We start from the raw sequence: 19,779 nt of genomic DNA on the forward strand, positions 1-19,779 counted from the left end.
TCCATCCATGATCTTCATAGTTATTTCTCCATGTGAGAATGGGAGCAAAGGAGCCTTAGAGTAAAGGTTCACCAAGGGGGGAAAAATGGGTGTTTGGGATTATAACATTTCATTTACAGAAAGTTAAACTAATCAACCAGGCATTGGGGCTTATCCTCCATTAATATATATATATATATATATATATATATATATATATATATATATATATATATATATATATATATATATATATATATATATATATATATATATCAATAATTTAAATTTTCTTAACCCGTTGGAAAATGGGGGGCCATTAGTTCTCTAAGATACAGTCTCCACGTTCCCATATCTACAGCTATATTATATATCATTATCATATATTATGGTGCTGTAGTTGCAACAGCCTGGAATAGGCTCCTTCGGGTCGGGCAATAAATTCGGAGTGGCTGCCATGTTCCACAATTCGACCGTCTTGCACTACTCCGATGTTGTCGACGTTTCTTACTGTCGAGAGACGGTGGGCCACAAGCACCGTGGTGCGGTTCCTCATTAGCCTTTCGAGTGCTTCTTGTAGCACACACTTTGATTCTGCATCGAGTGCGCTGGTGGCCTCGTCGAGTAATAGTATCCATGGGTCCTTTAGCACAGCTCGTGCGATTGCAATTCTTTGTTTCTGACCCCCGGAGAGCTGAACCCCTCTCACCGACTGGTGTTTTGTAACCGTCGGGCAATGCGCTGACAAAACCGTGCACGTTGGCTGCCCGGGCTGCTTCAATTACTTCAGCTTCAGTTGCTCCTTTTCCGTAAGCAATATTATGAAAATGCTGGCAGCAAAGTGGACGGGCTCTTGTTGGACCAATCCGATTTTAAGCCTAAGAGATTTTAAGTTCAATCTCCTGATATCTTTTCCATCGATCATAACCTTTCCAGCAGTAGGATCATAGAAACGCTCAATCAATGCAATGACTGAACTCTTTCCGGATCCACTAGCTCCAACGAGTGCTTGGCTTTGACCGGCACGGATTCGAAGGTTGAGGTCTTTAAACACAATGACATCAGGTCGAGAAGGATACGCAAAGTCAACATGCGTAAGCTCAATTTCTCCATGAATTGATTCAACTGGCTCTGCTTCAGGATCATCCGGGTCCATCCTCGTCGAACGATCCAAAATGGAGAACACCGAACCAACAGCTTCACCGCCCCTAATAATTTCAGGTGCAAGACTTACAGTTTCCGCCACAGAATTTGCCGTGACCACCAAGACCACAAAGACCTTAATCACCTTCGAGAAGGTTGAGACACCTTCACTAACAAGGTGGGCACCATACCAAAGTATGAGAGCTTCTGAAGAATAAAGAGCAAGTTGAGATAAGCCGAATAGGAGGCCAGAAAGTTGGCTGCGACGAAGGCTTTGCATCTGCGGAACTCGAAGCTCATAGCAAAATAGGGAAAGGATCTTGTTTTGCGCATTGAAGGCTGCGACAGTTCTAATATTGCTTACACCTTCACCGGCAATCATGCTAGTCTTTGCATGTGCCTTAGCTGTGTCACCGGCAAACCCTTTGAGAGAGAGTTGCTGCAGTGCAAAACAATACCGAATCAACTGTCACAAAACTGTACATATCAAACTGACACAAAGCTAAGAGATTTCCTATAACAATTGGTTTTAAAATTAAATTCATCAATAACACAATTACTACGACATCAGAACTATTCGAGTGAAATGGGTCATTTGCTCTTTTTTCTTCGTTTTCAATTTGGACCTTACGAAACGGAAACAATAAATTCTAGAAGCTCCAAACAGTTATCACGGCCATGGCCTGTGCCTTTGTTGGCGTGGGACAAATCAACACTAAGCCAAATCAAGCTTAACCTCATTGCCAGGACCACGCCAAACAAGCTCCTTCCACAAGGACAAGATTATGATAAAGACAATGTACATATAACAAGCAAGTGCAGTTTGAAAAGGACCTCCCATAAACTGAGGCCTAAACTAGTAAAAGCTTGATAATACGGACAAAGGGCTTCTACTGTGTGAACATGCACAATCCTACACATGTTATCACATTGCACTTTCTATTTCTTAGGCAATGCCATTTCCTTTTACTTGGACTCGGGTGCAAGTGCCAAACTTAAGTACGGATATGCATCGGAAACAGGTACAAAAAATGAAGAGCCGGAGCAACATAAGCCGTAAAACTGTTTTTACTGACACTCTCATGGGAAATAAAAAAAATCACCATAGAAAAAGAAGATAACATCATTAAAAAATTCATCACATCATGAATTATGTGATCACGGGACAAAAGAATCTCTTGAAACTATCATATAGTTTGGTGGCAACTTGTATATACATAATAGATAAGAGTGAAAAGTTTATCTTTCTAGGAAAAAAGCAGAAGCCCTTTAACTCGGTTCTTTTATAAACAGAACTGATATACACTGTAAGGTACAGTGTCGGTACATCATAAAATAAAAGAGCCAAAAAACAGAAAAGTTGAAAATTTTGATTTAAGGTGAGAAAACCAAGTATATAGACATATATATGTATGTATAGTGAATTTAGAGTTTCCAGAGAAGAAAAATAAGAATAGTTTTGACAGTGTAGTGAAAGGTTTTTTCTTTTTTATGAACTCGGGTTATCAGTACGTCTCTAGTCCCCACTTAAACGAGTTACAGTTATTCCAGGGAAATGCATACTCTGGTTTTTTTAGCACAAAATGGTAGAATTATGGCTTGATTATGAGTTAAAATGGGGGAATGTGTGAGCTTACCTGAGCAAAGTTTGCAAGGACTAGAAGAGGGTAGGTACCGAGGATGAGAAGAGAGACCCTCCATTCTACTAAGAAGGCGACGATGAATGAGGTGAGAAGTGAAGTCATGTTTTGCAGTATTACTGAGATCCTCTCGGCTATAGAAGATTTTACACCAGCTGCATCAGTTGCCAACTTGGCTGCAAGAAGACTTGAATTGTGTTCTTCTTCATAGAACCATCCGACTTCATTCCTCAGAACTGCTGAAGAGAAGAAAACACCACAAACGTACAGTTAAACTGCTATTTCAACTTGTCATTGAAAATTGCGTACCTCCGAGCATCCTCCTCCTCACTCTTGTTGTTTTAACTTTTAATGATTATAATTAATCGTGTTAAATAAATAAAGTACTTAATAAAATTAATTTAATTATTATAATTAAGATTTATAATATAAAAATCATAATTAATATAGTAAGTAAATTTATTAATTTAATTATCATAATTAATAATTTATTATAAGATTTAAAAATTAATCATATTAATTAACATGATTTATTATAAACTCAAAATCTCACAATTTCATCAAAATCTTATAATTTCATCAATGGTAATTTATAAGTCAGTGAAATATCATATCAATTCAATAACAAGTCGAATCATTTACAGGTTGAGTCAATTAAAGGTCAAGTTCATAACAGGTCGGGTAATACCAGTTATTTATCGGGTTAATCTCGGGTCGGGTTCAAATCAGTCGGATGCATGTCAGGTTCAATTATCATATTTTCGATTCAATTCGGGTTCAGGTCGTTCTCATATCAGTTGCAGGTCGGATTCAGATCCACACTTTACAGGTCCAACTCGGGTTCAGGTCAACACCAGTTCTGACTCTAGTCGGTTTCAGATCACCATTGCTCAGGTCACAAATAATTTTTGACTCGAGTCGATTTCAGTCAATTTTACAAGTAGGATCAACTTTTTACATACCTACTGCCTGTGTTCTGCATAACCAACACAAATGTAAAAACGGAGATCTGAAAGTACTTTGAATATGGCGGATGTGTCGAGGATCCAAGTGTTTTTATGCTCATGATTTTTTTATGTGCAGAACTACAAGGCAAACATCAAGCAAGGGAATTTGATACATCTATATGCAAACCTTTTAGAAGGTCATATACCTAAAAAAATTGGGGATTTAAAAGCACTGATATTTTTAGTTAATAACCTCTTACATGGTTAAACATTTAAAAAATTAAAAGATCAAATATGCTACTATCTAAATTGGTCTATCCAATGATAGGGCGAATAAGCATTATCTTTGTACAATTTTCATAACAACCTTCTAGAGAATCGGTTGGAGGTTTGATTCGGGGCATTTGGGTCCGTATGTTCCCCAGCCTCTCACATTTAGGGACAACTGGGTTCTTAGGGCTAACAATACATGGAACATATATAACCCAACTATATTTTTTTGCTTCATAATATTAATGAACTTTGAGAAAAATGTAATTGAAATGTTGAATGTATCTTTTTCTGCTTTCTTTCTTTCTATTTTTGTATGTTGTACAACTTTTAAAACCGAGGGTTTGACCAACATGCAGATGTCATTTGGTTAATTCAAGTTGATTATTATACCATAAAAATAACATAAATATACTTGAATAAGGGTGAGTTAAATGGTTTATTGTTATTTACTGTTAAAAATATTTAATAATATAAAAATTATTATAAATTTATTGACCTATAATTGAAGGTTTGAATTATAGGATTGATAATATAACGTATAGGTGTACGGGAATGTGAGTTTATACGATATTATACTATATAAAAATAGTTTTATTTTTAATATTGAACTAATAGTAAACTTGGACTTATGGGATGTGTTGAAGCCATTTTTTAGGTTCGAAAATATTTGTGTTAAAATTATTCATATTTTTTTTGCATCAACTAACTTATTTCAGTAGTTAAATGAATTATTATTGTTCCTAGAGATCATAGATTCAAACATCAACGACTGCTAGGATTGATCGTTCGTTGTAAAATGGTTGAGAATATTTAAATCAGATGCACTAAATTCATATTTTTAAAAAATAGTCATTATTGATTATTTTAGGTTAGGTGTGATTAACACCTATAAAATTATTTTTTTATCAATACATACATCTAATTATATTTCAGACAATTTTAAGGTATATTAGCAAAAGTGCATTTACATTGCCTCTTAATTTTTTAATTTGTATTTTTATGACCTTATATTAAAAGAATATTAAAAAAATAAAAAAAGTATTAGAGCTTATGATGTGAAAATTATAAGGCATTTCGTACAATAAGTAGTAAAATTAGGTTGAAGAGAGACAGCTGAAGATTTTTTATGAAAATATTTAAATATTTTAATACTTTTTGTTTAATTTCAATTAATAATTAATAATTTATCATTTTATAGCATATTGTACCTGATCAAATATCTTTCACACCTCGAAGTCTTTGGAGAAACCTTTCACAAATTTTCATTGCACCTCGTAATCTCTGGAGTACCTTCTCGGAATTAGTATCCTAAAATAACGACTCCAAAAAAGGAGTATCAAACACTCAATACCCCTTAAGAATTGTGGAAGACATAAAGAGAAACGTCTTCTGAAGAATGATCTTGAAGATCTAATCTCGAAAAATAGCAACCTATTGACATAATCTTTGACAGGCCCACGTGACTTATCCTAGTCGAATCTATTGTGATTTTGTAATATCCTCAACACCGGGTTAGTGACCAAATTGTAAAACTTTAGAATTTAGTGACTAAAGTAGATAAATTGAACAATTCAAGGACTTATATGAAAAATTTTGTGTAGGACTAAATAGAAAAGAATGATGAATGGAAGGGCAAAATGGTCATTTGATCAATTAATGAATTAAAAATATGATATAGTGAGGATATATACACGTGGAGATATGTAAAAGGGGAAAAATGAAAGATTTCGTCGGAGAGTTTTTATTATTCTTCTTCTTCCAATCGTGAGCTACCATATCAAAGGTGAGTTTTATTGTGACTGCATACTTTAGATATAGTTTTATGGAAATAAGACTTGTGATAAGTCTATTTCCTATGTTAATATTCATGGTCAAATAGTTATGAACATCCATATTATGATCATTATAAACACATGCATAAGTGATATATGTTTATATGTTTTGATACATGCTATATGATCCATGTGAACATAATCAAATAACATATGTTATATGATATGAGATTGATGGTTATATGTACATGTGATATGTGACAAGAGATAAGACATATATGATTATAAGAGAAATGACATGAGTACATGAATATGTGGTGAAGAAGTAATGATTATGTGAATATATAGATCATAATGATAATGCCCATGTTATGTGATATGAGAGCTATAGGTATAGTTAGCATGCCAAGAATCGAGGGTTACATAGGTCATTCGGGACACATACATAGGTCATTCGGGATAAATTTCATATGCCATTGAGAGGGAATTATACGAGATGTGATGACAGCATATGTGCACAACCTCAAAGTACTCACATACCTTAAGTTCTCAATAATATACATGGGCACATAAAATATTTAAAGGAGTTTACTTTAATATAAGATATTATGTTATTATTTGTTAATAATATATCATATGTGATATTCTTAAATAGTAAATTTATAATTGTGATGATACATAAAATGATTGGATTGCATGTTCATGCATTAGGAAATGCATTGTGTATTTTATGCACACTAAGTCTGTGACTTAGCGTGTAAGCGTTTTCACGTAGGTATTGAGAAACAGGAGGATCAGACCTAGATTCATCATAACAATATACCTCAACTTGAAGATCAGATCAGAAGTAAATTATATAGTATATATTTTGTTGTATCAAAGGTATTGGCATATAGACAAATTGTGATTTACATATGCTCTGATCGGTTTTTATAATGGGTTGAATATACTCATGTAAATTATTAACTTTATTTTACTGAAAGTTTGAATTTTCATGATTTTTATAAGTTTTAAAAGTTTTGAATAGTTAATGTGACACCTCGAATTCGTATCCGGGTCGGGTATGAGTTGGGGGTGTTACATTTAATGGTATTAGAGTTATGGTTTACCCGATTCTAGGCATAAACCGAAGTCTAGAGTGTATTTAAATGTATACAAGTCAACATAACAGTGAGAACTTCTTATCTGATAAAGTAACTTGTATTCTGTTTTGCTAATAGAATTATATGGTTATATCTTATTAGATGTTCAAACATGGTAGCTCCTGAAGTAAAGCGGGAGACGATAGGCCAACTGAGAGTAGTAATTCACCTGCCCTGGCCATGCAAGGTGAAGAACAGACACCTTCTGGAGTGTCTGTATAAGACCAAGACATTTTCTTCAGGACGTTAGACGCTATCTTGATGCGTTTCCAACCTCATGCTCCCTCTACTCAGAGAATGAATGTAGCAAATGAGTTAAAGGGATTAGGAGCTCATGAGTTCAAAGGTGAAGCCGATGAAGGTCCTGTTGCTACGGACCTTTGGCTCAATGATGTGAAGATCATATTAGATGGACTTCACTATTCTGATGTGGAGAAGTTAGATGGAGTGGTTTCCTTGATTCGTGGGCAAGCGAGAATTTGGTGAACGAATGTCACTATGAGGATGGCAAGTGACCAGGTGACATGGTCTTTGTACTTAGAAGAGTTCAAACACAAGTATATAGGAGATCAATTCATTAAGCAGATGAAGCAAGAATTCTTGAACCTGAAGCAATTAAATTGCACTGTGTATGAATGCGAGTGCGAGTTCAATAAGTTAAGTCATTTTGTGGCTGAGTTGATTCCGACGGAGAATGATGCGTGTGAGTGGTTTGTAGAGGGCTTGCGCCCGAGGTTGAAAGAAATATTGATCGTGTTGAATTTGTCTTCATTTCAAGAAGTAGTAAATCGTGCTAAAGCTCTAGAAAGAGCTCAGAATGAATGGTTTGGGGAACAAAGAGACCAACCGTCTAAAAACACTAGGGCTTCATCAAGTTTTGCACCACCCAAGAAATGTAGAGATTATGGTTTTTGATCTCATGCAAGGTCCGAGTTAGTTGCATCCTCCGTTAGAGGATCAAATCAGATGAGAGCTAGACAGACTCAATCAGTAGGGTCTGGTGATGAGAGAGCACATCAGGGTCAAGTCAGACAATGTCAGATTTATGGAAGAATCAATAGCGGTATATGCAGAGTAAAATCCAGAGTTTGTTTTTGATGTGGGGAAACGGGACATTTCATGCGAGATTGTCCATTGAGGGCCAGAGAGCCTACACAGTTGGAGCGATATGCTTTGATGTCTTAGAGAGGAAAAAGAAAAGGTAGAGGAAGAAGTCATCCTGAATCCTTTACTAAACAAGAAGTGCGCTCCACTACCCGAGTATATAATATAAAGACCAATGAAGATCGTGATAGTCTAGAGATAATTACAGGTATTTTCCTACTATATGATAAATGTATTTTGGTATTGATTGATATGGGTTTTATATACTCATATATTAGTAGTAAATTGCTGAGAGAATTAGGAATTCAATTAGAAGCTACTAGTAGTGATGTGATAGTGACAAATCCATTAGGGCAAGTGCTCGGGTAAATAGAATGAGTCGAGGGTTTCCCATACAGATTTAGGGAATTGAATTCCCTGCTAATCTGATAGAATTACCCTTTAACGAATTCAAAGTGAAATTGGGAATGGAATGGTTATATAGCTACAATACGAATGTTGATTGTAGACTGAAGTGGGTAACATTAATTAGTTCATAAGGATTAGAAGTTATACTGTTCAGTAAACGATGTAATTCATTGGTAAATGTAATATCAATGATGTCAGCCAAGAAGTTATTGCTACAAGGATGTCAAGGTTTCCTTGCTAACGTGATGGGCACTAGAACCAAAGAGAAATAGATTGAAGAAATTCCTATAGTCAGAGAGTTTCCAGATGTTTTTCCTGCAGAATTGCCAAGTCTACCTCCAGATAGAGAGGTGGAATTTCAGATTGAGATAATGCCTGAAACAACACCCATTGCAATGACACCGTACATAATGGCTCCAAAAGAGTTACATGAGTTAAATATTCAGTTACAGGAATTGTTGGATAAAGGATTTATTAGACCAAGTGTATCACCATGTGGAGCTCTAGTGTTGTTTGTCAATAAGAAATATGGTTCAATGCATCTCTGCATTGATTATAGACAGCTTAATAAGGTGACTATCAAGAATAAGTATCTTCTCCCTATAATTGATGATTTGTTTGATCAGTTGAAAGGAGCTTCAGTTTTCTCTAAGATCGATTTGTGATATGGATATCATCAGTTGAAGATTCAGGAGAAAGATATTCCATAGACGACATTTAGAACAAGGTATGGTCATTACTAGTTCATTGTTATGTCGTTTGGAGTTACGAATGCACCGGCTGCCTTTATAGACCTGATGAATAGAATATTTCAACCTTATCTGGACCAATTCATAATTATTTTCATCGATGATATATTGTTGTATTCAAAATCGAATGAAGAACATAGTGCACACTTGAGGATAGTTTTGCAAATTCTAAGAGACAAGAAGTTATATGCCAAATTATCGAAATATGAGTTCTGGTTGAATGAAGTGATATTCCTTGGACATGTGATTTATACGGAAGGAATTCAGGTTGATCATCAGAAGATAAAAGCTATTCTAGAATGGAAAGTTCCAAAGTATGTGTCTAAAGTTCAAAGTTTTCTGGGACTTGCAGGTTATTATCGAAGGTTCGTTAAGAACTTTTCGATGATAACTTTACCTTTAACTAGGTTAATGAGGAAAAATGTGGCATTTGCTTAGACTCTTGAGTGTCAAGAAAGTTTTAAAACGTTGAAGAAGATTTTGTCATAAGCTCCAGTATTGGTTCAACCTGAGTCTGGCAAGAACTACGTGGTTTATAGTGACGCGTCCCATAATGGCTTAGGATGTGTGCTGATGCAAGAGGGTAAGGTAGTGGCTTATGCGTCTAGACAATTAAAACCACATGAGAAGAACTATCCAACGTATGATCTAGAGTTAGCTGCAGTAGTGTTCGTTCTTAATATTTGGTGTCACTACTTATATGGTGAACGTTGCTATTTATATACCGATCATAAGATCTTGAAGTATTTGATGACCCAGAAAGAGTTGAGTTTAAGACATAGAATATGGGTGAATTTGTAAAATATTATGATGTGGTAATCGATTTTCATCCTGAAAAAGCAAATTTGGTAGTGGATGCCTTAAGTCAAAAGACGTTTGCGGCCTTACGAGCTTTAGATGCCAGGTTGTCATTGAATGGAGATAGTGTTTTATGTGCGGAATTAAAACTTAAGCCAACATGGCTAGATAGAATTAATGAATTCCAAACCAAAGATGAAAAGTGTTTGAAGAGGTTACAACAAGTAAAGAATGGAGAGCTTAATGATTATGAGATTAAATATGATAATAATCTGTATTACTGAGGGAGATTAGTGATTCCGGATGATGATGAGTTAAAGAATGATCTATTAACAGAAGCTAATTGTAGTCCATTAACGACGCACCCGAGTGGAAACAATATGTATATGGATCTCAAGAGTCGGTATTGGTGGCCAGGAATGAAAAAGAATATTACAGAATTTGTATCCAAATGTTTGACTTGCCAGCAAGTCAAAGCTGAGCATCAAGTTCTATCTGGACTATTGCAACCAATGTCTATTCCTCAATGGAAATGAGAGCATGTGACGATGGATTTTGTGACGGGATTGACATTGATAGCAAACAAAAGAGATTCAATTTGGGTAATCGTGGATAGATTGACTAAATCAGCTCATTTAATTCCAGTAACAATTGATTTCTCAATGGATAAGTATGTTGAATTGTAAATCAGGGAGATTATTAGATTGTATGGTGTACCGATTTCAATTATTTCTGATCGGTATCCTAGATTCACATCAAGATTTTGGAAGACTTTGCATGGAGCATTAAGAACTCGATTGAACTTTAGCACAACATTTCATCCATAGACCGATGGACAGTCCGAGCGAACTATCCAAATTATGGAGGATATGTTGAGAGCTTGTGTAATAGAGTTTAAAGGATCATGGGAAAAATATTTTCCACTTGCCAAATTTGCTTACAACAATAGCTACCAGTCAATCATCAAGATGGCTTCCTATGAGGCTCTATATGGGAGAAAATGTCATACGTCTTTGAATTGGTACGAGCTTAAAGACCGAGAAGTTTTTGGTCCTGAGTTGATTCAGAAAGTGGAAGAAAAAGTTCAAGTAATTCAAAACAATCTCAAAGCGGTAGCCGATAGACAGAAATCATATGTTGATCTTAAGAGAAAAGAGATAGAATTTCAAGTTGGAGATAAAATATTCTTAAAAGTGTCTCCGTGGAAGAAAATGTTGAGTTTTGGATGAAAAGGAAAGTTTAGTCCTTGGTTTATTGGACCTTATGAGGTCATTAAGAGAGTAGGACCAATGGCATATCAATTGGCTTTGCCACAGGAAATGGAAAAGATTCATAATGTTTTACATGTTTCCATGCTTCTGAGATATATGTCTGATCTCTCCCATGTGATGACACCAGAATAAATGGAAGTTCAGTCTGACTTGACTTATAAGGAAGAACCGATACAAATATTTGCTTATGAGGTGAAACAGTTAAGGAACAAGACTATTCTATTACTCAAGGTATTATGGAGGAATCATAAGGTAGAGGAAGCAACGTGGGAGCGTGAAGAGAACATGAGGAATCAGTACCCCCATCTCTTTGTGCAGTGAACATTCGAGGACGAATTTTCTTAACGGAGAAATTTGTAACATCCTCAACACCGGGTTAGTGACCAAATTGTAAAACTTCAGAATTTAGTAACTAAAGTAGATAAATTGAACAGTTTAAGGACTTATATGAAAAAAATTATGTAGGACTAAATAACAAAGAATGATGAATGGAAGGAAAAAATGATCATTTGATCAATTAATGTATTAAAAATATGATATGGTAAGGATATATACACGTGGAGATATGTAAAAGGGAAAAATGAAAGATTTCTCCAAAGAGTTCTTTTTCTTCTTCTTCCAGCCGTGAGCTACCATAGCAAATGTGAGTTTTATTGAGGGTGCATACTATAGATGTAGTTTTATGGAAATAAGACTTGTGATAAGTCTATTTCCTATGTTAATTTTCATGGTCCAATAGTTATGAACATGCATATATTATGATCATTATAAACACGTGCATAAGTGATATATGTTTATATGTTTTGATACATGCTATATGTTACATGTGAACATAATCAGATAACATATGCTATATGATATGAGATTGATGGTTATATGTACTTGTGATATGTGACAGAAGATAAGACATATGTGATTATAAGAGAAATGACATGAGTACATGAATATGTGGTGAAGTAATGATTATATGAATATATGGAGCATAATGATAATGCCCATGCTATATGATATGAGAGCTATAGGTATAGTTGGCATGCCAAGAGTCAAGGGTTACATAGGTCATTCGGGACATATACATGAGGTCCTTCGGGACAAATTTCACATGCCAGTAAGTGGGAATTATGCGAGTTGTGGCGACAGCATATGTGCACAACCTCAAAGTACTCACATACCTTAAGTTCTCAATAATATACATGGGCATATAAAATATTTAAAAGAGATTACTTTCTTATAAGATAATATGTTATTATTTGTTAATAATAGATCATATGTGATATTCTTAAATAGTGAATTTATAATTGTGATGATACATAAAATGATTGGATTGCATGTTCATATATTAGGAAATGCATTACTGTATTTTATGCCTCACTAAGTCTATGACTTAGCGTGTAAGCGTTTTACACGTAGGTACTGAGAAGCAGGAGGATCAGACCTAGATTCAGCAGAACAACATACCTTCACTCGTAGACCAGATCAGAAGTATATTACACAATATGTATTTGTTATATCAAATGTGTTGGCATGTAGCCAAATTGTGATTTACATATGCTCTGGTCGGTTTTTGTAATGGGTTGAATATACTTATGTAAATTATTAACTTTATTTTAATGAAAGTTTGAATTTTCATGATTTTTATAAGTTTTAAAAGTTTTGAATAGTCAATGTGACACCTCGGATTCGTATCCGGGTTGGGTACGGGTTGGGGGTGTTACAGATTTGACCATATTCATGTAGCATATAAGTTTACGAGTAATCATAATGATGATACGCTTGACACCAGCTCCAATAGCCATTATGAAACCTCTTGATTAAGATTGAGAGGCAGGATGGAACCACCTCATCCTCATTCATTTTTCTTCTACTTCTCAATGGAGACCGAAAATTTTGGCACTAACCAAAGCCTGATCTATTACCGATTAAGACTCTCTACCAAACTAAAAGGGGTAAATTGTCTAGAGCCATTGAAACCCAATTGTTTCAATCAATATAACATATGGTATTTATATTTTTTTTAGAATTTTTAATAATATTTCTTTTACTTTTAGTATTTTATATTTCACTTTTAATTTTTTAACAATTTTTATATTTTTTATTTCAAATTTAAATGTTTTCTTAATTTTTATTTTTAAAAAAATTAAATAAACCTTCAAATTCGACCAAAAAATTAATTAAGTCCTCAAACTCGATCAAAATTTTTTATTAAATCTTTTTATCATGTTATCATCTACTATGGACTTTCACATAAACACTGTAGACCACTATATCAATATCGTGAATTAACACGTTAACATCAAATGATTAACATTTGGTCTCATTTTAAGTTTAAAATTGCATTAAATACAAAATAAGTTCATAAAAACATTAAATTTTTTGGGGGAAATTGATGATCTCAAATATTATTAAATCTATAATAACCAATCTTAAAATTTTCTGGGGAAAACCCACTCTTTAAAGGAATAATGCAAATGGACATCGTAGTTTTGTGTGTGCCTTTCATTTTATTTTGTTAGTTACAATAATGCAAATGGACATCCTAGTTTTACGATACCACCTAAAATTTAAATTTAAAAATTAATAGGAATCGAGTGTGATTGAAAAAGTTATAAAATTATAATATTTTAGGTTAGATTCAACTTAAAATGTTATATTCTTTATAACATTTGCAGTTGTAACTTAAAATGTTACATTTTTCATAATATTTTCAGTTGCCAAACGATTTTTACCTTTTTTGTAATATTTTAAATTGTAACAAAAAATATTACGAATAAGTTAATAATATTTTTAATTACATATATTATAAAATATTATATTTTTGATAATACTTTTTAATGACATCCAATTTTTATATTAGACAGACGTTTTTAGACTTTGGCAAATGGCAAGAGAGAGGCAGAGTGGTTTATATAGGTTTTTCTTACTTTCTTTAGGAGAACAACTCAAATTTGAATGCCACGCGGTTTTCAGAGGTATTGACTTTACTACAGTTGAGCTGACTTTTACCCCTGGTATAGGATTAAAGCTGGTCGGATGTTTATAATTTGCAATAATATTTTAATTTAAACGCGTATACTTATTTTAAACTTTTATTTTATTTTTAATATTTTAATTAAATGTGAATTTGTTTTAAATGATATTAAATTTATAAATTTAATAACTTCAAATTTTAAAAGTAAGTCAAGTCATATATTTAAGTATCATATCTAAATTTATTATCTAAATCAGATATTACTTACGTTTATTATGAGTATGTGAATGATAGTGAGTCAAATATCTATAATTTTTTAATCATTTAAATTTGAATTCATTAATTTATTTAAATATTTAAATATATTTTTATTTATAAATTATCAAAGTATTATTATATATATCTATATATATTAAACAGTATTATCCTCTAGATATTTGAATATAAAAAAAATCTAATTTAAAATTTTAAACCATATGTAAAATATATGAATCCATTAAAAGGTGAATGGTCAATATTTGAATTCTTATATAAGTAAATATATTATTTATTATATAATCCATATGAGATTTAAATATCTGAATATGCTATTCGTATAAACAACGTATATTCAAATAATTGATATATGAAAATATCTATTGCTATTTAAATGATGAACATTCTTTAAAAAGTTTAATGTCTCGTCTAATCGTACCAATTCATAATTAACAATAATATATCAATTCATATTTAAATATATTTTTATTTATAAATTATCAAAGTATTATTATATATATTAAATATTATTATCTGTTGAGTTAATCGATAGACGAATCGACCAAGAGGGGTGAATTGACAATAAAAATTTTGGTGGAAGCTTTTGCAGAAAATTGAAAATATTTGCACAGCGATTTAGAGTGGTTCGACTTTCTCAACCAAAGTCTACGTCCACTACCTTAATTATCCACACTAAGGATTTTCCAACAAATTCACTAATTTGTTCTTTCTTTTCAGGACAAAGAGTAAACTTACAACTCCCTCAAGAATTATACCCCAAATTCTTGATCACACTCTTTTTCAAAGAGAAATACACAAATTTCGTAAACTTACAAGAAAAATAGTGTTCTTGAAAGCAAAATGAATATTGAATGAAAAATAAGCTTGAAATGCTCAAACTTGAGGTTTGATGTTTTCTCTTTGATTCTCTTTATTCTCTTATTGATTGTTGTTTCTTTCTATTGATCAATGGCTCCTAAGCTTGTTTAAATACTCCTCCGATCACTTCTGAACGTTGGGGATCATTAGTGGAGTCAATCGAGCCGTTAGTGTGTGAAAACAATTAATAAAACAGTTGGGAGTGTTTGGTGCATCGATGCATAGGCAGTGTGCATCGGTACACTATGTGTAAAATTCAAATATTTCGACCGTTGGAAGACTTAGTGCATCGGTACACTAGGGGTGCATCGATGCATAAAATACATTCGATGTTTCAAACAAGTCTGGAGTGCATCGATGCATGGTCTGTGCATCGGTACACAAAATGCATTCGATGTTCAAAATATTCAGGAGTGCATCGATGCATGCCTTGTGCATCGATACACAAAATGCATTCGAAATGGGTGTGCATCAATGTAGTGCATTGGTACATCACTTTGTAAAATTGATTTTTGTCTCGTTTTTTGTTCGAAATACTTTGTGAAAAATTGTTTCAAAATTATTTTAAGTATAAAACACAATTTTACACTTTAGTAAGGATTGAAATTAAACTTTGAAAGACTTGGAGTAATATTTTTATATTCGAATAATTGTATCGAATATACTTAAAAAATCATTTGTAAAATCTTAAAATTCATTTATCTTAATTTGTTATATCGAAACATCAAAATGTTTTCAACAATATCCTCTAGATATTTCTTATAATAGTATACAAGTAGCATCCCTTACTCCTTTCATCCCATAAAATTTATCTCTTTTGTATTTTAAAATTGTCTTACTCAAAATGTCATATTATAAAAGTCAACAAATAACAATATTTATATTTTTTTACCCTTATATATGTCATTCTTTTATATCTATCAAAATAAATTATCAAATCTATCAATTTATTTTTAGAGCATAATTTTGTTATTTCTCTCATTTTATATGACTTGACATCTAGTCAAAATCATCTCCTAAAATTATATGTTTAGTCAACATAAGATAAAATTAATAAGATAGAGAGTAATATATTTTAATAATTAAATATTTATATTAATTATTTTTATATAAAGTATTTATATGCATTTTTATATAAATTATCTCTATTCATTTTAAATATGCTAAAAATCCAAATTATACATATATTTTTCAAAATCACAACAATACCAAATTATATATCTACACTATCTATTACTAGTAGCGGCGTAGCCTGAGACTAATAGGGACCTCGATACTCACCGCTTAAATCAGGGAGGAACCGAGAGAGTCGAGAGCCGATCTTCTTTCTAAAAATTTTAAACATTTTTTATTTATAGTTTATTTTCGTTCCTTTAAAATATTATAAGTTTACGTCCTAATATAAAATTATGTGTTTATCTTTAGAGTGTTCAGTAAATTGTTCGTGAACCGTTCATAAAATATTTGTTTATGTTTGTTTATTAAGCTAAATAAACTATTATGAACAAAATTTTATGTATATCTAATAAAGGAGCCAAAAAAATCAGAGTTGTGTTCGGTTTATTTATGTTCATGGGCAAACACGATTGAAAACTCATTTATTGGCTCATTTATCGACTCGTTTATAACCTCATTTACTCGATTCTCCTTTTCCTTTAATTTTTTACATTTTAAATATTGGTGGTAGGGACTAAATTAAACATAAGATAAGCTTTGGAGCTCAAACTGTGAAACCTAAGAAGCTTAAGGACTAGTAACGTAGTTTTACCATTTCTAAACATTTAAACGAACATGCTTATTGTTGATTAACAAACATGTTGACAAATGCTAAACGAAAATATTTAAAAATAAATAAACAAACACGGATATAATATTAAAATTTTAAACAAACATGAATCGAACATGAACATCTTAAAAAATAAACAAACACAATTTTATTCATTTAAACTCAATTCATTTACCCTCCTACCTACGCATTCAGTTACAAGTAATAGAATAAGAATTGGGAGGTCTTTGCCTCAATCCTTTCAAAAATTTGTAAATCTATAATTTAATATTAACAATAAAATTACATATTTACTCAATTTTAACCCTCCTATAATTTCTATCTTCGCCCCTTGTCCATTGCTTGTCATCAATACTAATCGTACACATAAATAACACAAAAAAAATGGAAACCATCAATGAACGATCATAATATCGACGAGCTGTGATCGATTGCTATTTAAATCCACTCTCTCTCTCCTCTCTCTCTCTCTCTCCTGAGTTTAATGCAATTGCTGTCGCCTTTTTGACTCTTTGGAGTGAAGGGCCACCTTTTTCCCTCATTTTAAGTCACCATCCTCTCTGTCTTACACTTTAGTTTCTATATATGTAACACCTCCAGCATCAACATCCTTCGTCTTATACTCTTGTCTTAAAGCTCCCAACTTCATATCCCTAAAGGAAAACCAACTGCAGATTTTGAAGAGGAAAACAAGCTGATAATGGGAAGACAACCTTGTTGTGAGAAAGTTGGAGTTAAGAAAGGGCCATGGACTCCTGAAGAAGATATCATCTTGGTATCTTATATTCAAGAACATGGTCCTGGGAATTGGAGGGCTATTCCCACCAAAACAGGTTTTCTGCTACATTTGTTCAGGTATTTGTTGTTAAAGGAAATGGAATCATGTGATTATTAATCTTTTTCTCTTTTCCAGGGTTGCTTAGATGTAGCAAGAGCTGCAGACTTAGATGGACAAATTACTTGAGGCCTGGGATTAAAAGGGGTAACTTTACAGAAGATGAAGAGAAAATGATAATCCACCTCCAAGCTCTTTTAGGCAACAGGTAATTAACTAGTCTTTAATATATTGGTTTTGACAAAGAAGTGAAATAAATGGAGGGCATTTAATATTGCTGCAGATGGGCTGCAATAGCATCTTACCTTCCTCAAAGAACAGACAATGACATTAAAAACTATTGGAACACTCATTTGAAGAAGAAGCTCCAAGGCAATGAAGGTTATTCTAGAGATGGGCTTTCATCGTCATCAGCAGCAGCAGCAGCATACCAGATTTCTAGAGGTCAATGGGAGATGAAGTTGCAGACTGATATCCACATGGCTAAAAAAGCTTTATCTGATGCAATATCCCCAGCGAAATCAAGTGGTTCAGTTGAGTTTGAACCCTTCAACGGCCACACATCTTATGCGAAACAAAGTGGATATGCTTCGAGCACTGAAAACATAGCTAAGTTGTTGAAAGGGTGGATGAGAAGTCCCTTGAAAATGGCTGATTCTGCAGATTTTAGTGTAGAAGGGATTGATCCAGTGAAGGAAGAGAAGAACAATGAGGAAACGGCTGAGGGTTTTCAATCAGTTTTAGGGTTTGAATCTTTAGATTCTTCCATTTCTGATATCTCAGAATCTATGTCACCAGAGGCAAGCCTTTTACAAGACGAAAGTAAACCAAATCTTAATGCCCAAACTGAGCTTTCATTGCTCGAGGAATGGCTTTTTGATGAAGGCAAAGATTACAAACTTTGTGATTTGGCATTAGATGAAAACGTTAATTATTTCTAATGGGGAATTTGTTTGTTTTAATGGCTTCTTTGGGATACTACTTTTGATCTTGGTGTATAATGTTTTTTTTTGGGGTTTAAGCTTTGTTAAATAAAGAAATTATTAGTAGTCACCCCTTTAATAGTAGAACAAATTTAATGTATAAGTTATATCTCTGAGAAATTTATCGAGTAATGTTAGTAGTAAAAAGAATGTTGAGTACTCTAATTTAAATAAATGCATTTATAAAGTGTGTGTTCTCAATGATTAAAAAATATTATAAACAGATAACAAATTGCCTCAAACTAGAAAAATACATCTTTTATTGGAAAATAACCTTCCTAAGAAATTTAGCAATTTTTTTCTTGTCAAAATCTCTGAATAAAATAGTAAAAATTATTATAAACAAAATAATCAATTACTTTTGTTTAATACAATATTATTATTTATTATTAATAACCTGCTAATTAATTTTAAAAAGTGTCCTAAGAGCAGTAGGTAAAAATATCAAAATTGCTAAATAAAATGAATTAACAAGTCAATATTAATAGCAAGGGGTAATTTAATGAAGAAATAAAATATTGACTTACTTTCTTGTGAGGTGATGCATCCCATGACCCGTTGTTATTAAAAGAAAGTCAAGTAGTCAACTACCAATGTTTTGCATTTTCTTTTAATTGTATTATTAGAATTTAGGGTAAAGTAAACAAATGGTTTCCAATTATAGGATACTATTTTATTGAGTTTCCGACTATTAAAAGTTATAAAATGATTCTCATATCATAGGACATTGCTTTGTTGAGTCTCTCGATTATTAAAAGTTGCAAAATGGTCATCCAACTATTTATTATGTTCTAAACTCATCATTTTTCGATAGAAATTAACGATCGTCTGAATTGAACGTTAACAT

The 19,779-nt window shown here is 32.7% G+C and overlaps 1 protein-coding gene and 1 pseudogene across 1 annotated transcript; one reads left to right on the top strand and one right to left on the bottom strand.

Annotated features, from left to right (window-relative positions):
- Positions 1–251: 251 nt before the first annotated feature.
- LOC120123062 lies at positions 252–3,081 on the bottom strand (annotated as a pseudogene).
- Positions 3,082–17,711: 14,630 nt separating this feature from the next.
- LOC120122981 (transcription factor MYB30-like) lies at positions 17,712–18,993 on the top strand. The gene is made up of 3 exons (XM_039142003.1): positions 17,712–17,947; positions 18,028–18,157; positions 18,233–18,993. The coding sequence occupies exons 1-3, from the start codon at positions 17,815–17,817 to the stop codon at positions 18,888–18,890; spliced, it is 921 nt and encodes a 306-aa protein (XP_038997934.1). The 5' UTR covers positions 17,712–17,814; the 3' UTR covers positions 18,891–18,993.
- Positions 18,994–19,779: the final 786 nt, after the last annotated feature.

Source organism: Hibiscus syriacus, unplaced genomic scaffold (genome assembly GCF_006381635.1).
Source record: "Hibiscus syriacus cultivar Baekdansim isolate YM2019G1 unplaced genomic scaffold, ASM638163v2 tig00110388_pilon, whole genome shotgun sequence".
Lineage (NCBI taxonomy): Eukaryota > Viridiplantae > Streptophyta > Magnoliopsida > Malvales > Malvaceae > Hibiscus > Hibiscus syriacus.

Bases quoted from the DNA above. Each gene is read 5' to 3' on its own strand.
- LOC120122981 (XM_039142003.1), top strand. From the start codon at position 17,815: ATGGGAAGACAACCTTGTTGTGAGAAAGTTGGAGTTAAGAAAGGGCCA. The intron at 17,948-18,027 runs GTTTTCTGCTAC...TCTCTTTTCCAG, and splicing joins GGCTATTCCCACCAAAACAG to GGTTGCTTAGATGTAGCAAG. The intron at 18,158-18,232 runs GTAATTAACTAG...ATATTGCTGCAG, and splicing joins CAAGCTCTTTTAGGCAACAG to ATGGGCTGCAATAGCATCTT.